The sequence below is a fragment of the Hypanus sabinus genome, chromosome 11 (assembly GCF_030144855.1).
Source record: "Hypanus sabinus isolate sHypSab1 chromosome 11, sHypSab1.hap1, whole genome shotgun sequence".
In the NCBI taxonomy this organism is placed as follows: Eukaryota; Metazoa; Chordata; class Chondrichthyes; order Myliobatiformes; family Dasyatidae; genus Hypanus; species Hypanus sabinus.
This window is the reverse complement of record NC_082716.1, coordinates 76,566,658-76,589,870: the sequence shown is the minus strand read 5'-3', so window position 1 is coordinate 76,589,870 and position 23,213 is coordinate 76,566,658. Positions and strand designations below refer to the sequence as shown.

Sequence of the window (23,213 nt, the reverse complement as noted above, 5' to 3'; positions counted from 1 at the left end):
AATGTTGGGTGAAGTTCTGGACACCACACAATAGGAAAGGTGTGATTAAGCTAGTGACAGTGCAGAAAAGACTCATGAGGACATTCCTTGAATCAAAGCGCATGTGTTGCAAGGAGAAAATGGATAGGCTAAGCCCTTTTTCCCTAGAGTGAAGGAGGTTGAGATGTGACGTAATATACGTATATAAAATTGAGTCATGGGTGGGGCAGATAACCATGGTGGTGGCAAATAATGCTGGGGGGGATCAACTTTATGATACAAGTGAGGAGGCTTAAAAGGGATCTGAGGGGTTAATGTTTCACAAAGTGTTACTGGGAGTTGAATCAAGTGGAGAGAGTGGAGGCAGGAAGAGTAACACCATTTGACAGACATCTTAAGAGATATTTGAATAAACAAACCATAGATAGATATGGAATTAACACAGCCAAGTGTGGTAGTACCAATAGGCATGATGATCAGCCAAAACACAATACACTGAAGTTCTTGTTTCTAAGCTTTACAACTGTGTGACTAATGTAATGAGACAAATTATCTTATGTTGTGGCACTATCCATTTGGAGTTCAATGATTTTTATTTCATATGTAAAAGAAGGAAGCATATCTTGGCTATTCTTCACTTAACCCTCTGAGAAAAGAGCATTGTAAACATGATAATTGTAAATCAGAGATTTAATAGAGATTAAATGAATGGTCACATTTCAATCTGTTTCTTTATAAAATGTGAATAAGCAAACATCAGAGCTTTTAAGCCTTTTACTAAACATATAAAAACTCTGCAGGGTAAGATAGCCTCTGCATTTGGTTAATATGTGCACAGGTTATGCTTGGTCCCATCTGTGTCTGTCAATACTAAGAGATTAAGGCATGCACCAATATTAAACCTATTAAGGGGAATGCAGTGATATTGGATTGATGCAGAGGTGTGTTGCTTGGGTAAAAGATCAGCCATGGTGGGAGCAGGTGTGAGAGGCTGAATTGCAGCTGTTTGCTTCTGGCCCTTATGCTTTTTCCTGTCACCTGACTTTGCAAAGCAAAGCGGAGCTCGAAATTTCCATTCACTGCCTCAAACTATGTATGTCTTTCTTCGAGTCACCAAAAGTGGACAGATGTTAGAGAGTGAAGTAGTGACCGGGAATGCAGAAAAACATCCAATAAGCTCGTTGGTTATTAATCACAGATCTATATGGCACAAAAACAGGCCCTTCAGTCCAAATCGTCCATGGTGACCACCTTAGCCCAAGTCAACCATTCTAGTTAGCCAACCCCCTCTATCTATTAACTCAGTCACTGCACTGCCTGTAAACACTTACAACCACTTTTCATAATTCTGTTTACATTGTGTGTGCATTTTATTCCATATCCATAATTCTAACTTTATTTTATATAATTCTGTATTCTTTTCAATTGTAGAATGTTGTTACTGTTATTTTTGGTTCATGTCATTTCCAACACAGCACAGCAAATTCCTAATACATGTAAATGTATGTGATGCATAAAGCTGATCCTTGTGAATTTGAGCCAATCCATTTCTCTGAGCTTAGCCCATATCCCTCTAAACCAGGAGTTTCCAACCTGGGGTCCATGGACTCCTTGCTTAATGGCATTAGTACACGGTATAAAAAAGGTTCAGAACCCCTGCTCTACACCTTTTCTATCCACGTACCTGTCCAAATGTGTCTTAAACAGTGACTATTATGGGGATAGAAACTAGGTTAGTGCCACGTGTAGATGACCATTCAGATCAAAGCCAATTGATCTGAGATGTTTACCCTGTTTCTTTCCTCACTTAATATTTTGAAACATAAATTTATTTGTGAGTTTGACATTGTGCGTATCATACGGATGATTCCTTGGCTGAAACCACAGGTTTGTATCTTAGTAGACGAACAATTTATCTGCCCTTAAATTCCTTCCAACTTGTAGCATTAAATGGGTTAAAATTAGCATCTTGAAACTCTTCAATTTTACAAAAGAAGCCAGAATCCCCTTCTTCTGTAAAAGTATTCGTTGCATGTTATTTTGGCACCTCGCCTTCTATCACAGTGTCCACATTCTTTATCAGTTACAGATTTCCGAACATGGGAGATGCTGGTCGGCTTCATCTGATTTGCTGATGTTCCATTATCCCATTTTATATCCAGATTCATATATTGTTTTCAAGGGAAAAATGTGACTTTGGTATTTTGGCAGCATCCTCTGATTTCATGGTTGTACTCTGAGTTCCAACCTTTGATTTACATCATGCTGATTTCCTTGATAGGACCTGGAACAAAGATCTCAGAAACAAGTTCTTTGGCCAACAATTTTGTATTTTTGTTTATGTGCCATTGCCTACTGCTGTTCTACTTTGCAATAGATGACCTGCTTTTTCTCCAAACAAATTGCACCTCCATGTTCTTAGTTTGATGACATTATTTTGCCATTTCTATATATAGTTGACAAGTTTATTGGAGTCCTCATGTACTTGATGCATAACATCATAGAAATATAGGAACAAGAGTAGGCCACCTGGTCCATCAAACTTGCCTGGCAATTCAAAGAAGTGGTGGCTGATTTGCCCAGGCCTCTATTCTCTTTTGACAAGAGTTCTCTATTGATGTCAATTACATCTCTAGCTCCCATTTAAATATCTACAGTGATCTAGATTCTTCAACTAAATGGGATAGAGAATTCCACAGTTTCACAGCATGATGAATTATCTTCACACACCAGATTTTCTTTACCTTTAGAAGACCGAAGGACTATAAGGTACAGGAACAGAATTGGGCCATTTGGCCCATTGAGTCTGCTTTGCCATTCAATCATGGCTAATTGTTTTTTCAACTCCATTCTCTTGCCTTCTCCTTATAACTCTTAATCACTTTACTACTTCAGAACTCATCAATCTCTGCCTTGCTGGTAAGGAAGTTCAGATTCACCATCCACTGGCTGAAGAAATCCTTCCTCATCTCAATTTTAAAAGGATATTCCTTTTATTCTGAGGCTGTACCCTTAGATAGCATACTCTCCATATCCACTCTCTCCAGGGTTTTCAGTATTCAGTAGTTTTCAATGAGATCCTACATCATCCTTCTGAATTCTATTTTCATACTTATCTCTATGTTCCCTTCTTTGAGACTCTCCTGCACATGAAAGTATCTTAAGGTTTCAAAATGATTACGCCTTGTTTTTCAAAACACTAAAGCACACAGATCCAACTTCCTCAGTGACTCCATGGCAGGATTACCTTCTCATCCCAAGAATTATCCTAAGGTCTGCATCTGGACTGCGTCCTAAGCTAGTATATCCTTTCTCAATAAGGGGGCTAAAACTGTACAGTTAACCAAGAATAGCCTCATCAACTGTAATGATGTAACTTCTCTATTTTGTAGCAAAATATCTCAGCAATAGTATATAAGGTCAGCCACATTTTGAAGTTGGTCTTCCAGCTTTGTTTGAGCAACAATGCTTAAACCTATAATTGTTTTATATATTATCTGTTGCTACATTTTAAGCATGTGCATTTGTAAACAGTGCTTATTAGCAAACAAAAGTAGTTGTTCAAATAGTTCTTAAACCATTAATGTTACTGTGTTTATTATGCAAAAAACTATTTTTAAGGAATCATAAATCTGAGATAAACAGTAAAATAGTTGAAATTTCAGCTTGTGAGGAGGCAGCTGTTTAAAACTTTGTTTATAAGCTACATGATTGTTAAACATGCAAATCTTGAAAGTGAATTAGACTCATCAGTCTCTATTTTGAAGATGTAGAAGTCCATAATAGTGCCTCATGTGCGCCATGTAAGACGTGCTTGATGTTACAGTGGTGAGGGTAATAGCAACTGAAGACTAAACACCTGCTGGAAGCATGTGAGTGGGAAGATCATCAGGGTGGTCCAAAATTGCTGACCAACTTTTATCAAGGTGCAAGAGATAGCATACCAATTTATGGAATGGCGATGTGTTACTCCAGCTGAAGCAAGACAGATTACAAAGCGCTCAAACAGGTGATTCAGACAGTTCAGCACATCACAGGGACTCAACTACCGGACCTGGAGACAACCTACAACTCTCGATGCCTATGGTGCACTCAGAACGTCACTAAAGATCCACAGCCTAAGGTTCCATGGCAGCTTGGAATTTGAATTAAATTAATAGCCTAATTTTAAAATGACCTTTTATAAGTAATAACAAATGCAAAGCCACAAGTATTCATTTAAAAAATCTACTTAGTTCACTAAAGCCCTTCAGAGAAGGAACTCTTGACTAGAATCCAGGACACTGGTTTGGTTGACTGTGACACAACCCAGCAAGGAATTCAGCTGAAATTGGGTAAATCTCCTAATATGTCCTGGGCACCATATCAAAGCTCCCAGCATGGCCCTCTATACAACCATTTTTGGACTACTCTCTATATTGGCAGAATGTTACACAGATCTGCCTGCCTTGCTGTGCCCATCGACAATGTGTCTCTTCCATGAAATTCTCAACTAGTCCAACCACAGGTAGGATGAACTAGCTTTGGGACTCTTCAACATTGACTCAAGACATCACGGTGTCAATTAGCATCAGTTAAACATTTGCATGTTCTAACACCTGACTATTTACTGTCCATTGGTACATCATAGCAGTCACTGAGTCTCTGTTTAAAGAGAGCTTTCTTTTTAGAGAAGGAAAAGAGTATTTTGTTTGGATTGCATCTTTTCTTATGTGTCTAGTGTGCACATTGTATAATGGGCATGATGCATCAGCTCTGGCCACAACTGGAGGTAGAAAGGTTTCATTTCTCCCAATGTACAGCCAGTGTGTAGCTGGAAAGAGCAAATGGATTAACGCAAAGTATCTTAATGATATCCAAATTCAATCACGTCGCAGATTGTTTTCTGTGATTTGTTTTCTGTGCACCTCAATGCCACAACTTGAAATAAGCTTAATTTTCCAGTTCTGTTGAAAGATCGTAGACATGAAGGATTGACTGCATTCCTCTCTCCCTCTCCACATGTGCTGCACTTATAATGAATGAGAGGTGTGATGTAATGTGGTACTTTGAGCAATTTTCTGCCTCAGAGTATAAATTGACTGGAAGGTCATGGCATCATAGCAGCACTTACTAACTTCATTTGCTCTTGAGAAGTAATGTAATATTTTGGGATGGGCACAAAGGTTAGCATGGATATGAGAAACTCTGAAGATTTTGGACGTGTTAGGCTGAAGGGACAGGTCCTTTGTGTTGCAACTCTTGTGGAATATTCACTCAATGAACAGAAGGTATGATATGCATTAGGAAGCATGAAGTGTGATGGATTACACGCTAGATATATGTAATCCATCACATTTTGCTCCTTCCATCCCCCTTTTTTTGTGAACAACATTTTACTAAATAAATGTCCACTCAGAGACCAATATATTTAAAATATCTTAGAAGCAAAACATGTACCAGAAGCCATATCAACTTGTCTCAATGAAAAGAAATTTCTCCGGAAAATTTTACTGAGTTGAGGATAGTTCCCTGGAAATCACACACAAAATATGCATTGTTTGCCTCTGTTTGATTGCCAGGAGAATTACCCATTTGTCTCCACAATGGCTGGGAATAGTACTGCATGTGCATAAATTGTATCAAATGAACTGCAGAAATGATAACTTTTCTGTATTATCTTCCTAGGGCCAAAGGAATAAAAACAAAGTTAGGAATCCTGCTGCAGAAGCCGGAAATCATCACTGACTACATCATCCCGTATTCTGATAAAGTGGACAAGCCAGCTAAGCCTCCAAGGTAATGAATATTTGTTCCATTTGAGTGAAGGAACTGGACAGTAAAGAAAGGGAGTGGGATGGAGTTCGGTTGTTAGAAGTAGAGAAGTAAAGCAACGAGGCACGTATTGACCAAGACAGCACGAAGATATAGTATGTTAGGGCCTTTCCTTCTTCCAGAATCCCTCCCAAATACTCACCATCTCCTAACCTCAGCACTAACATCCGCCATATGTAACACATATGAAGTAAAAATAGCTTTGGTCATCCTAAGGTTTTTTTAACATTTTAATGGAATTCATCAAAAATATTACTGTTTACTTCTGGTGGAGTTAGTAAATTGAAAGGAATGCACCTTTGAGGGTAAGTGGAAAGGGCTTCTCATTTCATCATTTTTGGTCTCGCAATTAAATCTGAATTTTGAGAGCAAACAGGGCAGTATTATGGTAGAAGTGATCCCTTCTGTAGTTCAGGCAAAATATCATGGAATGGTCACAGCAGACAAGGTGGCAATTCAATCCGTTGTGCCCTTGCTGGTTCTTTACCAGAGCAGCTCTGAGCATTTCCAAATTTGCGCCCCTTTTTGCCATACGAGTTTCCCCTCACTAAATAGTTACCCAATTCCCTCCTGAGGATGACAGTAGATTTCATGTTATAAACATTGAAAAAGGAGGTTACTTAATTCAATTTGAGTCAGCCATGTTTCTCCCTCACTGTCTTCTACATACTGGCGCTTTCACAATGGCATGAAATAAAAATGTGCCACGTGGAAATGATTGATCCAAACTCACAAACTGCCATAGGTGTTCACCCTTGGGATTTAACATAAACAATTCAAATAGCTGATAAATGTTGCAGTGCAAGGAATTGTTCATAGGGAGGATGATGAATTACATATTTGAAAGGATGGGTTCATTTGGATGATTAGATTGGAATCTGGTTACAGACAGGAAGTGATCAATTGTCCCTTTACCTTTTCATCATAGATGAACTATGCTGAAAATTTCCATAAATTGGTAAGATTGGCCTGGGCACCTCTGGATGCATTATGAGATTGTTACTCTGCCATTATTTCAGCAAAATTGCTCAATTTATTCAAATTCATCATGGAATTAACCTTAAACTAACCTTTTCAATTTGGAAAATTAAGATCTCAAGATCAGTAACATTGGATTATTCATATTTACAGTAAGGCTATATTTATGACTTAGTAAGGTCATACTTCAGACTTCAGTTTCTTGTTGCATAAACCACAGAACAGAAGAATTCTGTGAATGATGGGAAACAAAATCATAAATGGGAAAGCGTAGACCAGAATATTACAAAAACAATTGTTGGCCTTATTGTGATTAATGCTTAAGTGCCAGATGTACTCACCATGGGTGGTTTGAACACTGAAAAGCACTGCACATAAAGAAAATAGACAGACTGGAATGGTAATAATTAGGTCTTCTTATTTTAAAATGCACTTGGAACATTTTCTCAAAGAATGAAACAAAAATTAACATTCAGAGTGACTTACATATGTGAATTACTACAAAACTGCCACTCCTGTTTTCTTCCAGTGGTCAGGCATCGTTATTAATATTTATTCAGTACATAAAATATAAGAAAGCAACTTGGCATAAATGCTCTTCCATATAAGACATTTTAAAATAATAAAGATATCAGAAAAAATGCACACTTAGAAATTTTTTTTAAATAATATAAAGTGTTTAAAAAAATACAGAGTGCTTTAGCTCTTGCCCTGATAAGCAGCAGAAGTAGAATTCCCATTGAAATTCATGGGGCTTCCAGTCCTGCTGGGTCTGACAGGCACAGGATTCATATGTAGTGCTGCTTAGAGCATCATCAAGCCCCAGAATCCAGAACCCGTTCAGCACCACAGCCTTCAAGATCTTTCTCATTGCAAAAGGCAAACTAATGTGTACGACGATCTGGTAAGAATATTCAACAGGGCAGGCAATATCTGTAGGGCGTGAGATAGGACTGACTTTGCAGGTCGGCAATCTTCGTCAGAAGTGAAAACTGCTGCAATTTTGAGTACGGGGCCAAGGAATGATGAGAAGAGAGAAATGCAAAGAAATAAAAGTCGGGGAAGCCCTGTGATGGGTTTGAAACTAGGCAGACTTGAATGGGAAGTCAAAGGACAGTGCAAATGTTAACATGGTGAGAAAATGTTAACAGTGTGTCCAGAGTTATAAATAATGGGACAGTTTCCCACATTTGGTGTCCAAAAGAACGGGTGGAATGGAATCTCCAACCATTGAACTCAGTGTTGATTCTGAATTTGAAGAATTCTCCCATGAAATTTCTTGAACAACAGCTTTGTGGTGAACTACATATGCCTGTCTGGATACACCCCTCTGCTGACTGCTCCTGTGGCTCCTCCCACAGACCCCTGTATAAAGGTGGTTGGAGGCACTGCTCCTCCCTCAGTCTCCAGGATGCTGTGTGGTGGTCACGTGCTTCTAATCGTGGTCTCTTGCAGCTAATAAAAGCCTATCATTTGCCTCCCATCTCCGAGAGTTTTTTGATGGTGCATCAGGCTTGATTTAAGTCATCTTCTTCTGCATTCCTATGTATTACACTGAATCACTAGCCTAAATAAAATGCTTAGATTTTGGAGTAGAACTTGGATCTTTAATTTGGAACTGAGAGTGCTATCATGGAACAAAGTAAACATCAAAAATACATGGATTGAAATGCAATGGAACAGGTTTAGTTAATCATTTCTGTTACTTACAGCTACTGCTTGTTGCCTGAAGGAAAATCATTGTGTTTTTAAAGACAAGCAAATAAAACCCAAATCATTTTACAACAATTGCCTAAAGGAACTTGCATAAGTGAATTACTGCAAAACTGCCTCTCTTGGTTTCCTAAGTGGTTATGCATCATTGTTAAGGACTATTCTGTACATAAAGTAACAGAAGAAAACAAATTGTAATGATTAAAAATGATCTGTTAGTCATTGTCAATAGCTGGAGGTCATGCTGATATAATGCTGCAAATTACAAATGTACCTTCTTTAGCATCATCTGGAGCTTATGTGCCTTCTAGGAAACAGTGAATAGACATTCACTGGAAGTTCAATCAAAACAGTGTTCCTACAGCACAATAATAAGAATATGGCGGATTTAACCACTGCATTTGCCTCCTGTTTCTTGTATCTAAACCAATGTTTTCTGGTTTACAGAGACCATCCTTGTACCACTTAGCAACATTACAATTTCTCAATAAACTATTTCCTTTCCTCTAACAGTGACATGTAGAAAAATAATAATGGATATATTAGCAAAGATAATCGGGGACAACCATCTAGCTAGTATTTGGAATTGTCACGTTTCAAAGGCAAAGCCTCATCACAAGTGCACTTCTAACTTGGGTATGAACAAAGAAACACATTAGTTAGCAATAGGAGTAGATCATCTGGCCCCTTAAATCTTTTAATAAGATTATTGCTGATCTGACTGCAAAATCAATTCTGAACTTTTGTCTACCCATAGCAAATCTTCTTTCCTGGCTATCAATTATCTATTTACTGTCCTTTATAAGTATTCAAAGACTGTTTCCATCATTTCTCTGTCAGGTCAAGTGTTCCAAACATGACAAATCACATACAGGAACTAAGGGCTGTAGGTAGGTCTTTAAACCAAATAGTAGGGGGTGCATTCAACAGCTTGGAAAAGTATGGATAAAGTAAAAAGAAAAGCGAGTGCAATATAATTCGTAATGTCTCCAGAATAAAGAATATGATAAGAATATAATTTTAGGTGACATGGAGAACAGTAGTGAATCGAGGACTGAAGGTATTATATTTGAATGCATGCAATATGTGAAGTAAGGTAGATAAGCTTATTGTAATGCTAGAAATGAACAAGTATGACATTGTTGGTATCACTGGAGAAAAGTCATTTCTTGATTAGGTGTTGTGATGTTGGGGAACTTAAGGTAAAGGAACTCTTAGGAGAAAGTGATCATAATATGATAGAATTCACCCTTTAGCTTGAAAAGGAAAAGCTAAAATCAAATTGGTATCACAATTGAGTAAAGGTAACTACAGAGGCATGAGAGAGGAGCTGGTCAAAGTTGATTTGAATGAGACACTAGCAGGGATGATGGAAGAACAGCGATAGTTGGAGTTTTTGAAAGTAATTTGGATGATACAGGATCAGTTCATCCCCAAAAAAAGAAAAAAAGCATTTTGAAGGGAGGATAAGGCAACTATAGCTGATGAGGGAAGTCAGAGACAGCGTAAAAGCAAAACACAAAGCATACAACGTAGTAAACATTAATGGAAAGCTAGAGGATTGGGAAGCTTTTAAAAACCAACACAAGTCAATTAAAAAAAGAAATAAAGAGACTAAAGATGAAATATGAAGGTAAGTTGGCCAATAATATAAAAGAGGATACCAAAGGTATTTTCAGGCATATAAAGTTTAAAAGAGAGTCGAGAATGAATATCAGGCTGTTGGAAAATGATGTTGGAGAGGTAGTAATGGAGAACAAAGAAATGGCAGATGAACTGAATAAGAACACTGTGGAAGAATGTTTGCCATGATTTTCCTGCAGAAAATTGGGGAAAATGAAATTCTGTAATGCCCTGTAAGTAGGTTTTTTTTTGGAGGCCAGCATTTGTTTGCAGTGGTTCAGAAAATCCAAGTTATTTTAATCCTTTCTTGAGAAAGTTCATATTTTTAAAATGTAATAACGCCCCAAAGGAAAAACATCATGCAATCACTCTTGCGTGATGTTGCATGGTTTGCTTATGTTACTAGACTTTGAGTTACATAGTGTAATTGGTTCTAGTCCATTAATGCTGTGCTGTTCTTTATATCTGTCCTCTTCTTTCTCCCTCTACCACAGGGCAAATGTTAAGCTTGGTGTTGGTAGCTGGCAATAGCTGTTAACATTTTAAAGGAAATAGAAGGCAAAAGCATTGATCTTTGTTTTTGATGACAGACACTTCATTAATATGGTTTGCTTCACTCATTTCCAGATTTTGTACAATCCCAAGGCAGATTGATCTGATTGTAAAATATTTGGAGCTTTTTAGAAATTTAAATTGACCCCACAATTCACTCAATTTAAATCCAAAATGGTATTGGTGCAGTCCTTCCTTTAGAAATACTAGACATATATAGTCATATATAAAGCATTATTTGTATAGTGTCAGTTCTTAATCCCATCTCCCATAGAACCCTGAGCAAAAGAAAAAAAAAATAGATGGTTTGGATTTCGCACAGAAATTCATACCTGTACGTTATTGGCTTCCAATTTATAATTTTTTTTTTATTTATTGAGATACAGCACAGAATAGAAACCTCTTGGCCTTTCAAGCCATGCCGCCTAGTAATCCCTGATTTAACACTAGCCTAATCATGGGATAATTTACAATGAGCAATTAACCTGTACTGATACTACTTTGGACTGTGGGGAGAAACAGAAGCGCCCAGAGGAAACCCATGCGGTAACTCCTTAAAGACAGCAGCAGGAAAGGTATGTTTGATACTGAACAAGACTCAAAGCATTTCAGTAATTGTCTGGTATAGTGGCGTAGCAATTGGCTCTCCTACCACACAACTCCAGCGATTCAAAGATGATTCTGTGTGGAGTTTGCACATTATCCCTGTGATTGTGATGCTTTTAGCTGAATTCTCCCACATTGCAAAGATATACTGATTGATAGAATAAATAGTTACAATCATTTGCTGGTGGTGTAAGTGATTGACATGAGACAGAAGAGGTCGCAGTGAAAATAAAAGGAGGAATGAGAATACTCTGAGAACCTGTGTTAACGATAGGCTGAATCTAAATGTGAAACAATCCTTTGAATTCCATGTGTTTTGCATTATCTTCCTGGTCATGCAGATTGGGGAACACACTTGAGGAAAGAAGGAATCAGAGAAGTGCTGTAAGCAGACGTGGAAGCTGGCGAATAGGGAATGAGAGGCAAAGTGAAACAGGAGAAACACAAGTTGTAGGAGTCATAAACTGGGAAATTATCATTCACAGATGTCATGAAATTTGTTCTTTTTTGTAGCAGCAGTACAATGCATAAAATTGCTACAGTACTGTGCAGAAGTCTTCGGCACCCTAGCTAGAATTGAACATACACGTGGATTAAGACGTTAACTGTCCTGTGCTATCACCAGTGGGATCATCAGTTGATCTGCTACCTGTCTTCAGGAGTTTCGGCCCGCTTATGATCAAGACTCCCTCGAGGTGGTGGGCCAGCAGTGCTAAAGCACCACTTCCCACTGGTGAGCTTAAAAATTTGGCATCTGCCGCTATCAGAGTTGTTGGTCACTTCCATCCAACAGATAGTCTACTCTTCAGGTGTCTATGCAGCTACTGAAGGGTTTACAAAAGATGGATACACTGTCCGACTATCTGCCCCTCTGGACGTACTTGGTCCACCCCCATGATGATCCTCCCTCTGCTGCCCCAGCGACAGCCCTGCTGGTTGATTTGTTCTCTCTTCTAGAGAAGCCAAGTTCACGCAGCCACTTCTGGAAAGTGAATGTAATAAAGCCAAGCCTCCCTGCTTCGAATGGATAACATAAGACCTTCCACCCTCTGTCTCTGCACTCTGATCTTAATTCTGCATACTTGATTAACTTGCGCTCATGGGCTTCATCAATGTTGTCTTCCCAGGGGACTGTGAGTTCACCAATAACCACTTCTCTACTGGTGTCAGACCAGACGATTATATCTTGACGCAATGTGGTGAAAGCTATTTGCTCCAGGAAACTGCCTTTCCCAACCAGGTCGGCCTTGACACACCAATCATTGGCTGAAGAAAGTATGCTTGATCGTGGGCCTGCACTGTACACCCTTGACTTGGAGCCTTCTTTCACAAATGATATGCGATGTTCTGTGCAGCATGGGGCATGAGATAAGTTGTGTATATGTGCATATGACATTTGTATAGTACTGTACTTCTCAAACACTTCTGTAAAAAATAAATTACTTTATAAGCATGAAGTGTCAATTAAACTGAACTAAAGCATCATGTGACTTTGAGAGGGCAAACAAAGCAACTTCAGGTACAGTACATCTGCTGTAATGTACAAAATCAAGGCAAGCCAATGAAAAGTGCTCTCCAAGTATTTCCCTTCAGTATTACTTTGGCAATTTGTCCATTTCAACATTGTGCCTTTGTCAATGTTAGAACTTAGAACCTTAGAACTTTTTTTTTCCTACAATGAAGGCTCACAGAAGCTGTTCTGCAAGAAGTCTTCTATCAGAATTCTTAAATATGTAATATGACAAAATTCAACATCCAATGTTGCATGGTTGATCATTGGTGAAATGCAGTCACACTATTCAGAGACAGTGTGATATGGTGCCAGCTTTGTTGAGATCTAGTGTTTTTCTAAATAAAATATGTTGTTTCTATTGCAGACCATCCCAAATTGAAGTGCTGCAGTGGCGTGAATCTCTGGAGAAGCTTCTGATGAACAGCTGTGAGTTTCATCGTCTTCAAATGATTCAAAATTTCAATATAATGGTCCTTCTGGACATAAAGGAGATAGTACAATTGAGTTATATAACCACTAATTAGTGAATAGGCCGGGAACAGAAGCATACACGCCATGTGCAGTCAGATGAGTTGAGCTGGCACTCACAATGGATTGAAGCATACATTCTTGTGCCGTACTTTTCCAAGTAAAACATGCCTTTATATGGTGCTTCGATATCTCTTTTCACAATTCAACAGTTCAAAGCCATTTTTTAAGAAAAAAGATCAAAGGGAATAAAATCATAAACATATTAATCTTTTATAGAGTATTAGAACTGAGGAGCAAAGAACTTTATTGTAGACACCGGGGCCTGAAGAGAATAAGAATGAGCAGCTCATTTTAAGATTAGCCTAAAACATCTCTCATTATGTACTTGAGTGCCAGGGACCGACTGTTGTGTTCTCTCCAACAGAGTACCTTTATGTTCTAGTCCTCTCTGCCTATTAGCATCCATTTTTCACACCTCCTGCTCACCTAGATCCACTTATTGTGTGCTGGATCATACCCTACCTCTCCCCCAACCTTTTGTACTGGTCATTTCCCCTCCATTCTTTTAATCCAGATGAAGGGTCTTGACCCCAAAACATCAACTGTTAGTTCCCTCTGCTGTTTGGCCTGCTGAGTTCTTCCAGCACTCTGCTGCTTTGCGGTGGTTTTCTGTTTGGTAAGGACAAGCAACCAATCAAGAAACACCTCTTCCCCTTTATTCTCTGGGCCTCCGCATACAAAGGTAGCCATTTGTTGATTCATGTATTTTGCCTTCAACTCTCAAATTTTATTGATCAGTGTGCATTCTTTAATCCTTTTCGCTCCTTATGGAGCATAGGACCTCAACAGAAGTCCTCCACTTCCTGCGATCTCTAGCAGATGTTTTTGCAGTCTCCCAAGTTTGGCCGGCGGCTTTCAGTTCATCCAAAAGCCTACGCCTCCAGTTTTGCTTTGGGCAACCTCTTCTTCTTTTCCCTTGTGGATTCCATTCGAGTGATTGTCGAGTGACATTTGATTGGCTCTTCCTCAAGGTGTGGCCAACCCATCTCCACTTCCTCTTCCTTATGTGGAATACAATGGGCTCTTGGTTTGCTCTCTTCCATAGGTCTAGGTTTGACACCCTGTCATACCACTTGAGGTGGAGGATCTGCCGGAGGCATTTGTTGAGAAAGGTCTGGATCTTGTTGCAGCTGGTGTTAGTGATTCTCCATGTTTTGGATCCATATAGCAGGATGGCTTTCACTTTGGAGCTGAATATTGGAGCTTAGTTTTGACAGAGATGGCCGTAGATCTCCAAACAGGTCGCAGGGTTGTGAAGGCTTGTTGGGCTTTTCCGATCCTTGCTCTGATGTCCTCATCTGTACCTCCTGATTTACTGATTTTGCTTCCAAGGTAGGTGAATTTGTCTACATCTTCAACTATTTGTCCTTCAATCCGTAATGGCTCCTCTTGTTTGTTATTAATGCGTAGAACTTTGGTCTTCTCCTGACTGATCTTATGGCCTACTCGCTGTGAGGTCTCTCCCAAGGAATCTACTTTATTCTGCATATCTTGAAGCCAGTGTGAGAGAACAGTGAGATCATCTGCAAATGCCAGGTCTTCCAATTTCCCTGTTAACGTCCACTGGATGCCTCTCTCTGAGCCAGCATAGGCTGTTCTTGTAGCCCAGTCGAGTAGCACAAGAAAAAGTAGAGGCGACAGCAGGCATCCCTGTCTGACTCCAGTAGTGACCAGGAACTCTTTGGACAGTCTCCCATCATGGATGACCCTGCATGAGAAGCCATCATAAAGCTGCTTGATGATATTTACCCTCTCTTCCGGCACACCATAGTGTCGTAAGATGCTCCACATTGACTTTCTCTCCAGGCTGTCAAATGCCTTCTCAAAATCAATAAAACACACATATAGTGGAGTTTGCCATTCTATTGTCTGCTTCACAATACTCTAAGTGTAGCTATCTGGTCAATGCATGATCTCTTTTTCCTGAACCCTGCCTGCTCATCTCTTAGTCTCTGGTCAATGGCGTCTTTTGTCCGCTCCAAGATGACCCTGGTGAGAACTTTGCTAGGAATGGACAACAAGGTGATCCCCCTCCAATTGCCACACAGTGAAAGATCTCCAGATTTTGGCAGCTTCACAAGGAGGCCCTTCTTCCAATATGATGGGATCTCTCCTGTTCTCCATATCAAATTCAGCAGTATATGCAAATGGTCCACCATAACCTTTCCACCCTCTTTCAATGCTTCTGCAGGAATGTTGTCTTCTCCAGCAGCCTGGCCATTCTTCAAGGTTTTCAGGGCTTTTTGAATTTCTTGCTTGGTGATTTCACCTATATTGATGTTGAATGGGACTCCAGGCTCCAGGTCAGGTGGGTTCTGTGGTGGTGGTCTATTCAATACTTCCTGGAAGTGTTCCTCTCTCGCCAGCTGATCTTCAATCAAAGTGAGCAGGTGGCCTGTCTTGTCTTTAACAGGTCTGTTGAAATTGCTTTTCTTCCCTCTCAAAAGTTTAGTTGTCGTGTAGAGTGCCTTAAGGTCCCCTTTACTGGCTGCTGTTTCTGCTTGCTCTGCTATTTTATTGAAGTATGACCTCTTGTCCTTTCTGAGCTGTTTCTTCACCTCCTTGGACATCACGTTGTACCTGTTGGCGGTGATTTGTTTCTGTTGCCGGGTTCTGGCCTGATTCAACCCCTGTTTGAGCTTTTTCTTCTCCTCCACCTTCTGCCATGTCTCGTCCCTGATCCAAGGTTTACTGTTGACTGGTGGTCTTCCCAGTACTTCTTCGCAGGCTCCTACAGTGGCCTGCTTGAAGGTAATCCAAGCGTGTTCCGCTGTTCTCTCATCTTGTTCCTCTATTTGAAGAGCCCCAAAGCGGTTTTGCAAGGCAATGTGGAAATCTTTCTTTTTCTCTTGCGTCTGTAGTTTTCTAACATCAAACTTTATTCGCATGTTCTGTTGCTTCTTCTTGGCTGACAGCTTCATCTTCAGCTTTGCAACAACCAAATGGTGGTCAGATCCAATATCTGCTCCTCTTTTGGCTCTCACATCTTGCAATGAACTTCTCCAGCGCTGGCAGACTATGATGTGATCAATCTGGTTCTCTGTTCGATGGTCAGGCGAGACCCAGTTTATCTTGTGGCAGCATCGGTGGAGAAAGAGGGTACCTCCAGTGGTCAGTTCGTTGAAGGCACAGAAGTCGGTAAGGAGCTCTCCATTTTCATTCATATTCCCCAAACTATTCTGGCCCATCTCACTCTCCCTGCCAGTGTTATCGCTGCCTACTTTGGCATTCAGATCTCCCATGACGATCAACATATCTTGCTTAGGTACCTTTCCAACTACTGCTTGAAGCTGGGTGTTGAAGAGATCTTTTTCTTCTTCCTCTGTGTTGTTAGTTGGGGCGTAGTACAGGATAATGGATACCTTCTGGAATCTGGACTCGAACCTGGCTGTGATGATACGGTCGGACACTGGTTCCCATTCTATCAAACTTCTGGCTGCTTCTTTGGACAACTTCAGGGCCACACCAGCCTCATGCGGGTCTTCCTCTTTTTCTTTGCCAGAATAGAGCAGAGTTTCTCCCGTCTGCAGTTTGGTCTCACCAAAAGTATTCCACCTTGCTTCACACATGCCCAGGAGTGTGAGCTGGTATCGGTTCATTTCCTTCACTGCCTATGCGCACCTACATGTCTCCCAAAGCGATCTCACATTCCATGTTCCGATGAGGATAGATTTCTTCTGTGAGAGCATCTTTGGAACCTCCATTATGGTTTTCCTCGGCTGAAGGAGGGTTGTCAGCCCTGCAGCTTCCTGACAGGTTTGGTTGCAGCGCATCATCAGCCTTCTGAATGGGGTCCTGCTTTTCCCGAGATCTGGGTTAGTGGTTGACAATCTGTTGACGGTTTCTGTAACAATTGCTTGTTTTATGTAAACAGGTTGTTAGCCCATTGCACAACCCCCAACCCCTGGAGGACCAGGGGTTTTCTGTCAGGAGCACCTTCCACTAGGCGATGGCATTTCCTTGCTAACGAGCTCCACCTGCCCGGGTTTGAAATCAGAGTTCACCCTCTCCTAGATAGGCTGCCATCCAAGGCTAACGGATCCTATCTACCCGGGTTTGGAATTGGAGTTCCTTCTCCTAGGCTATGTTGGTTCACGGCACCTTCTTCCATATTATCCGGTGCACCCCTCACACGATGGATCCCCCATCCACCACCCAGGGGACGCGCCTCAACGCCTTATAGCCCCAGCGCGAGGTATAGCCCCAGCGTGAGGATCAGTGTATATGAATCCTCAAAATTTAATTTGACCCTCCATGTTCAGCACTTTACCATTTAAACAGCACTCTTGCTGTCATCTTTTAGTATAAAATGGATGCCTCACAAGCACCATCAATAACTCTCGGAGACGTGAGGCGAGATATAGGCTTTCATTGGCTGGAAGAAAGAACAAGCAGCAATTGACCACCATACTACATCCTGGAGACTGAGGGCAGGGCTTCGGCTCCAATCGCCTTTATACCGGGGTCCGTGGGAGGAGCCATAGGAGCAGTCAGCGGGGGGCGGGGGGGGGGGGGGTGGAGTGTCCAGACAGGTTGATGTAGTTCACCCACTACAAGTTACATTAAGAATTTCTTGAACATTAAATGTCCATTTGCAAGAGAAGCAGCACTGTCCAATTTGTAGATAGTCATGTCACCTGGCTGATGCTGACTTTAGTTGAAGTGTTGGCCAGCTGCTACTCTTCTAATGTTTCTCCTCCTCTGCTGATCCGACACTGGCAGTTATATTTTAAACCTCAAACTTCTTTTACTCTTCAGAATAAAAATAACAGTCTTGAACTAGATTGTGAGTGACCCTGCATCTCAGAGGGGCATGTGCAAAGAATCAACTCTTAAGCTCTTTTTGTGTCTAAGAGACAGCCTTTGTATATTTTTAATCTGACAAGCTTAAAAAAAAAGAATCAACTTTTAACTTATTTCTTTGCCAACACTTTCAGAGCAGTTTACTTCTGGAAGAATACTTGCAGGATGGAAACATGATTACTTACGTCAGAAAACATTGCTCTTTACATGATTCCTTCCCTGTTTACATTAAATACAAGTGGTAAAGTAAATCTATAGAAAACACAAGAGACTGTAGAACCTGGAATCTGAAGCAAGGAACAAAATGCTAGAGGAACTCAGCACTCTGAACCAGGATTTTGACCCAAAATATCAACAATTCCTTTCCTCCCACACATGCTATATAACCCATTGAGTTTATCCAGCAGATTGATTGTTACTATAAAAAAAAGGATCATTCAAGTTCGTATGTTTCTAACATGTATTGATATATCCATGCCTGTAATGACTTCACAACAGCCTTGTGTCCTAAGTCACTAACATTAAGAATGAACCAATTTATGGTGATCATGACAACGTTGACCCACCACAATGCTGTCACCTGCAAACTTATAAATAGAGTCGGTGCCCAAATCAGTCACTCAGTCGTGAGTGTATGGGGAGGATACTGAGGGGCTGAGGATGCAGCCTTGTGCAGAACTGAAGATAATCATAGAAGAGATTTGCATGATTGCAGACATTTGTACAATTTTCACAGCCTACTGAAGACAGAGCAAAGATGAAACACAGGGAACTGTAAACTGCTAAAGAGGATTACACCACATGAATGATCGCAGTTATAACGTCTGGATATTGTTCATTCAGCATACTTTTGCTAATCCAGCGATGTTAATGTAATAGGAATTCACGATCCATATAAACTACAAAATCTCTATTGAAAAACCAGTAAGAGGAAAGATCAAGGGATGGGGGAGAGGAAGCAGGGAAGAGATACGCGGGAAAGGTGAAGAAAGAATGTAAGGGGAAAGCACTATGTGTAGTAGAAGGAGGCGGAACCATGAGGGAGGTGATAGGCAGCTGGAGGAGGAGACAGAGCGAAACTGGGATGGGGGAAGGGAGGGGGAGGGAATTACCAGAAGTTGGAGAATTCGATGTTCATACCAAGGGGCTGGAGACTACCCAGACGGTATATGAGGTGTTGCTCCTCCAAACTGAGTTTGGCCTCATCATGGCAGTAGAGGAGGCCATGAATGGACATATCTGAATGGGAATGTGAGGCAGAGTTGAAGTGGGTGGCAACAGGGAGATCCTGTCTGTTGTGGCGGATGGAGCGGAGGTGCTCGACGAAATGATCCCCCAATCTGCATTGGGTCTCATCGATGTAGAGGAGGCCACATCTAGAGCACTGGATGCAATAGATGACTCCAACAGACCACAAGTGAACTGTTGCTTCACCTGGAAGGACTGTTTCCCCTCCCCCACCCCTTGATCTTTCCTCTTATTGGTTTTTCATCTGGCACCTACCAGCCTTCTCCTTCCCACCCTCCCCCCACCTTCTTTATAGGGCCCCTACCCCCTCTCTCTTCAGTCCTGATGAAGGGTCTCACCCCAAAATGTTGACTGTTCATTTCCACGGATGCTGCCTGACCTGCTGAGTTCCTCCAGCTTGTTGTATGTGTTGCTTTGACCCCAGCATCTGCAGAGTATTTTGTGTTTACAAAACCTCTATCATTGTTGAGAAAACAATTCTATGTCTGCCGTAGCTATCCATGACCTTTCTGTAAATGATCATCTATAGAATGAAACTCTAAGACTTGATCAGTGAAAGAAGGCAAGTTCAATCATTGGCATTTGATGCCAGGTCAGTTTGCAGGTGATGCTCTCTTATCTCAGGATGTCATAAAAGATGGGCAAACTTTTGCTAGTGCTGCTTTGAGACTGAAAATGGCACTCTCTGAGATTGACCTGGCCTAATCTTTGGAATGTGCTTAATTGACAAAGGTTGAATGCCTGCAGAAACATTAGACTGGTGGTCTCTTGGGTTGTTTATCATTTGCTAACACCTGAACAGTTAAACCTTCATAACCTTCATCTAAACAGTTATCAAACATTCTCACATATTGAAAACAAATGCATGTAGCCAAGAATGTCAAGACCTGTAGCCAGATCTGTATTACACCACTATGAAAATGGTTGTGATTAAATCTTGAAAAATGTTTGATTAATTTATCCCAGATGATGGCAGTGGTGAAACATGATAAGTGTAGAAAGAAATTTTCCATATGTTTGCTTCCAGATGGTCTGGCTGCCTTCAAAGCCTTCCTCCAATCAGAGCACAGTGAGGAGAACATTGAGTTCTGGATGGCCTGTGAAGACTACAAGGCAACCAAGTCACCTATCAAGCTGGCCTCTAAAGCAAAGAAGATCTTTGAAGACTTCATTGAGAAGGAAGCTCCTCAAGAGGTTTGGCAATGATTGCAAGAGCAACCATTTTATTTTAAAATATGTCGTACAGAATGTTTGTTGAAAGCTATACCCTTTCATGGTAAAGGGCTGAGTGCAACCACTGCAAGTTTCTCAACAAACATATATTATTCATTTTCAAACAAAAAAACTTTTGTAAGCAAGATCAATTAATGTTTCAGAGAAGAGACAGAATATTTGTGTTATTTGTGGAAAAGACACTTCAAAACATTGACCTCATTTCATAACAAGCATCTATCTTGAAAATTGTGCAAGGATTGCACAATGTTCTCTATTTAACTATTCTTTGAGAGAATAAAGGCTTTTCAAAAAATGCTCTGAACGCAGGCTTGTGGAGAACATTCATTTTTAACATTTAATTTACTATTGATTTTGCAAACAATTTCCAGCTCAAAGAAATCTAAGTGGCCATTAAGGAGCTGTTAAAATGAGGCTTTGCAATGCAATTGGAGATGATCTTGAGATTTTGTCCTCTCTTCTACAGATCAACGTTGACCACTACACTAAAGAAGTTACCATGAAGAACCTAGCCGAACCTACCACATCAACCTTTGAGCTGGCACAGAAGAGAGTTCTGTCTTTGATGGAGAAGGATTCATTCAGCAGATTCCTGAAATCTGAAGTTTATCTGGAGCTGATAAAGTAGCTGTGCACCTGGTCTATGCAAAGCGTGGGTGGAGAGGGACTTTCGAGGTCCCTGCAACCCCACCCAGTAAAGGAATAAGCCCTCACCGCTGGTAGCTAAATGGAACTATCATTCCCGGCATTATTTTTCCTCAAAGCTCTGGGCACTAAAATGACATCACGTATATCTTGCACCTGTCTTTGCGTAGCCCCAAAATAAACACACACCAAATATGGCCTAGTGTTTGTACCTTCAATGCTGCACTCGTCTTTCGTGTGTGTGTGTGTTTTTTTTCCGTCCTTCCTTATTTCTGCTATTTGATTATACCAAGTGATAAATAATCATGTGGCTTCAAACGAATTCTTGAGCAAATCAAATCATTCCTTTAGGATTCTTATCACAATCATTTCAAGGATCCAGCAAAATGCTTTGAAAATGAGATTACAGGCATCTGAGACCTACAGATTAAGCAACCTCTTATCCTTTCTATATCAGAAAAGTGTAACCCTACTTTCACAGTTGCAGAGCATCATTCATTGGAGCCATCCAAATCACCAAACAATTCTACATTTACTAATGAAGCATGCTAGAAAAATTATATGAATTCCTCAAACATATGATATTTAAAAATGCAACAAGGATGCTGATGGCTTGTAATAAGCAATTATGTAGTGGGCATTCTGTGTAAACAGATGACAGATTTGTGCTTAACCGGACTCCAGTTGTCCCTAACCATCTCATTAGTAATGTATTGAGGGCCATAGGTGTGGATACTCTATCTAAACTGTATGCCACATCATAAAGTGAGACAACATGTCCACAAGTTCAGACAATCACACGTTCAGTCTCACTATACTATCTTACTGCTACTTACATGATTAACTTCATCTCCCAATTTACCTGAGAAGTAAACCCCATAAGCTGTGAGGTATATTTCTAAAATTCCACAATGGTGAACTGTATTTCAGAGGCGACAGAGTTGTGTTTCACTGGCATGAGGAAGTGATGAAAAGGCTTTGATTACTTAGTGGGGTTTGAGTTAGATATTTTTTGAAGGAAAAGCAATGGTAAAAGAACACACACTTCACTACTGATTATTTCAACCAATTAATTCAATTGATCACAAGGCTCCAATAAATGCTTTACACTGAAAAAAGAACGAAATAAGCAAATTAAAGTGCCTAAGTGTACGATTAGTACCTGGCAGTAGATATCACGTACAACACAATGCAACAAGTGATCCAAACACAAACTAACTTGTACATCTGTCTTCAAATCATGGCCTCAATGTATAATTGACACATTCAATCTACACATAAAATACACATGAACATATTAAATCTTCAAAAACTTGTATATTAATTTTAATTTTCTTTGGCTCCAAAATATAATTTACTTCCTAACATGAAAATCATTTTTATCATTTATGAACATCAACAAACATTGACATATAATACTACCACTGAAAAATTTAAAGTTGCAATTATTTCTCTTTACATGTGTGTGTACCTGGGAGAATTTCTGTTTAAGTTGGGTTAACTAAGATAGAACCAACTCTGTCACAGACAGCCGGAGTGCATTGGTTAACCTGAAGGAAAACAGAAGGATGGAAGTAGAAAATAAAACTTGTTAACTTCACGTGAACTGCATTGTGCCCCAAATCAGTAAAGCAATTTAAGAAAAAAAATGCCTGATGGAATCCAGATTGTCTAAAATTAATCGGATAATGAAAATCATTAAAGGAACCTTAAAGCATATATTCAACTTCATAATAAGCAAATACCCAAATGAAAATCAAGTCATTTAAATAGACATTTAAATTTTAAAAGGAGGTCCCCGTATTTTATATGAAGGTAGAAAGGTGCAAATTAATTTTAATGCAGGGTTCTGTAATTTCTTGTGTGACTTAGTCTTTCTTTCCGACAAATAAAGATAGTTGACACACATAATTATCGAAGTTCCATACTGTTTCCATGAAATCCTTACAAAGAGAGAACAACATGTTGTGGACAT

At 40.1% G+C, this 23,213-nt stretch overlaps 1 protein-coding gene across 1 annotated transcript in view; it reads left to right on the top strand.

The window, feature by feature from the left end:
- The window catches only part of LOC132402127 (regulator of G-protein signaling 5-like), a 46,550-nt gene extending 24,211 nt beyond the window's left edge, over window positions 1-22,339 (top strand). The window contains exons 2-5 of the mRNA XM_059984742.1: window positions 5,647-5,757; window positions 13,143-13,204; window positions 20,388-20,554; window positions 21,060-22,339. Coding sequence (XP_059840725.1) covers window positions 5,647-5,757; window positions 13,143-13,204; window positions 20,388-20,554; window positions 21,060-21,221 — 502 coding nt within the window. The 3' untranslated portion in view covers window positions 21,222-22,339. The remainder of the gene's footprint in view (window positions 1-5,646; window positions 5,758-13,142; window positions 13,205-20,387; window positions 20,555-21,059) is intronic.
- The last annotated feature ends 874 nt before the right edge of the window (window positions 22,340-23,213 follow it).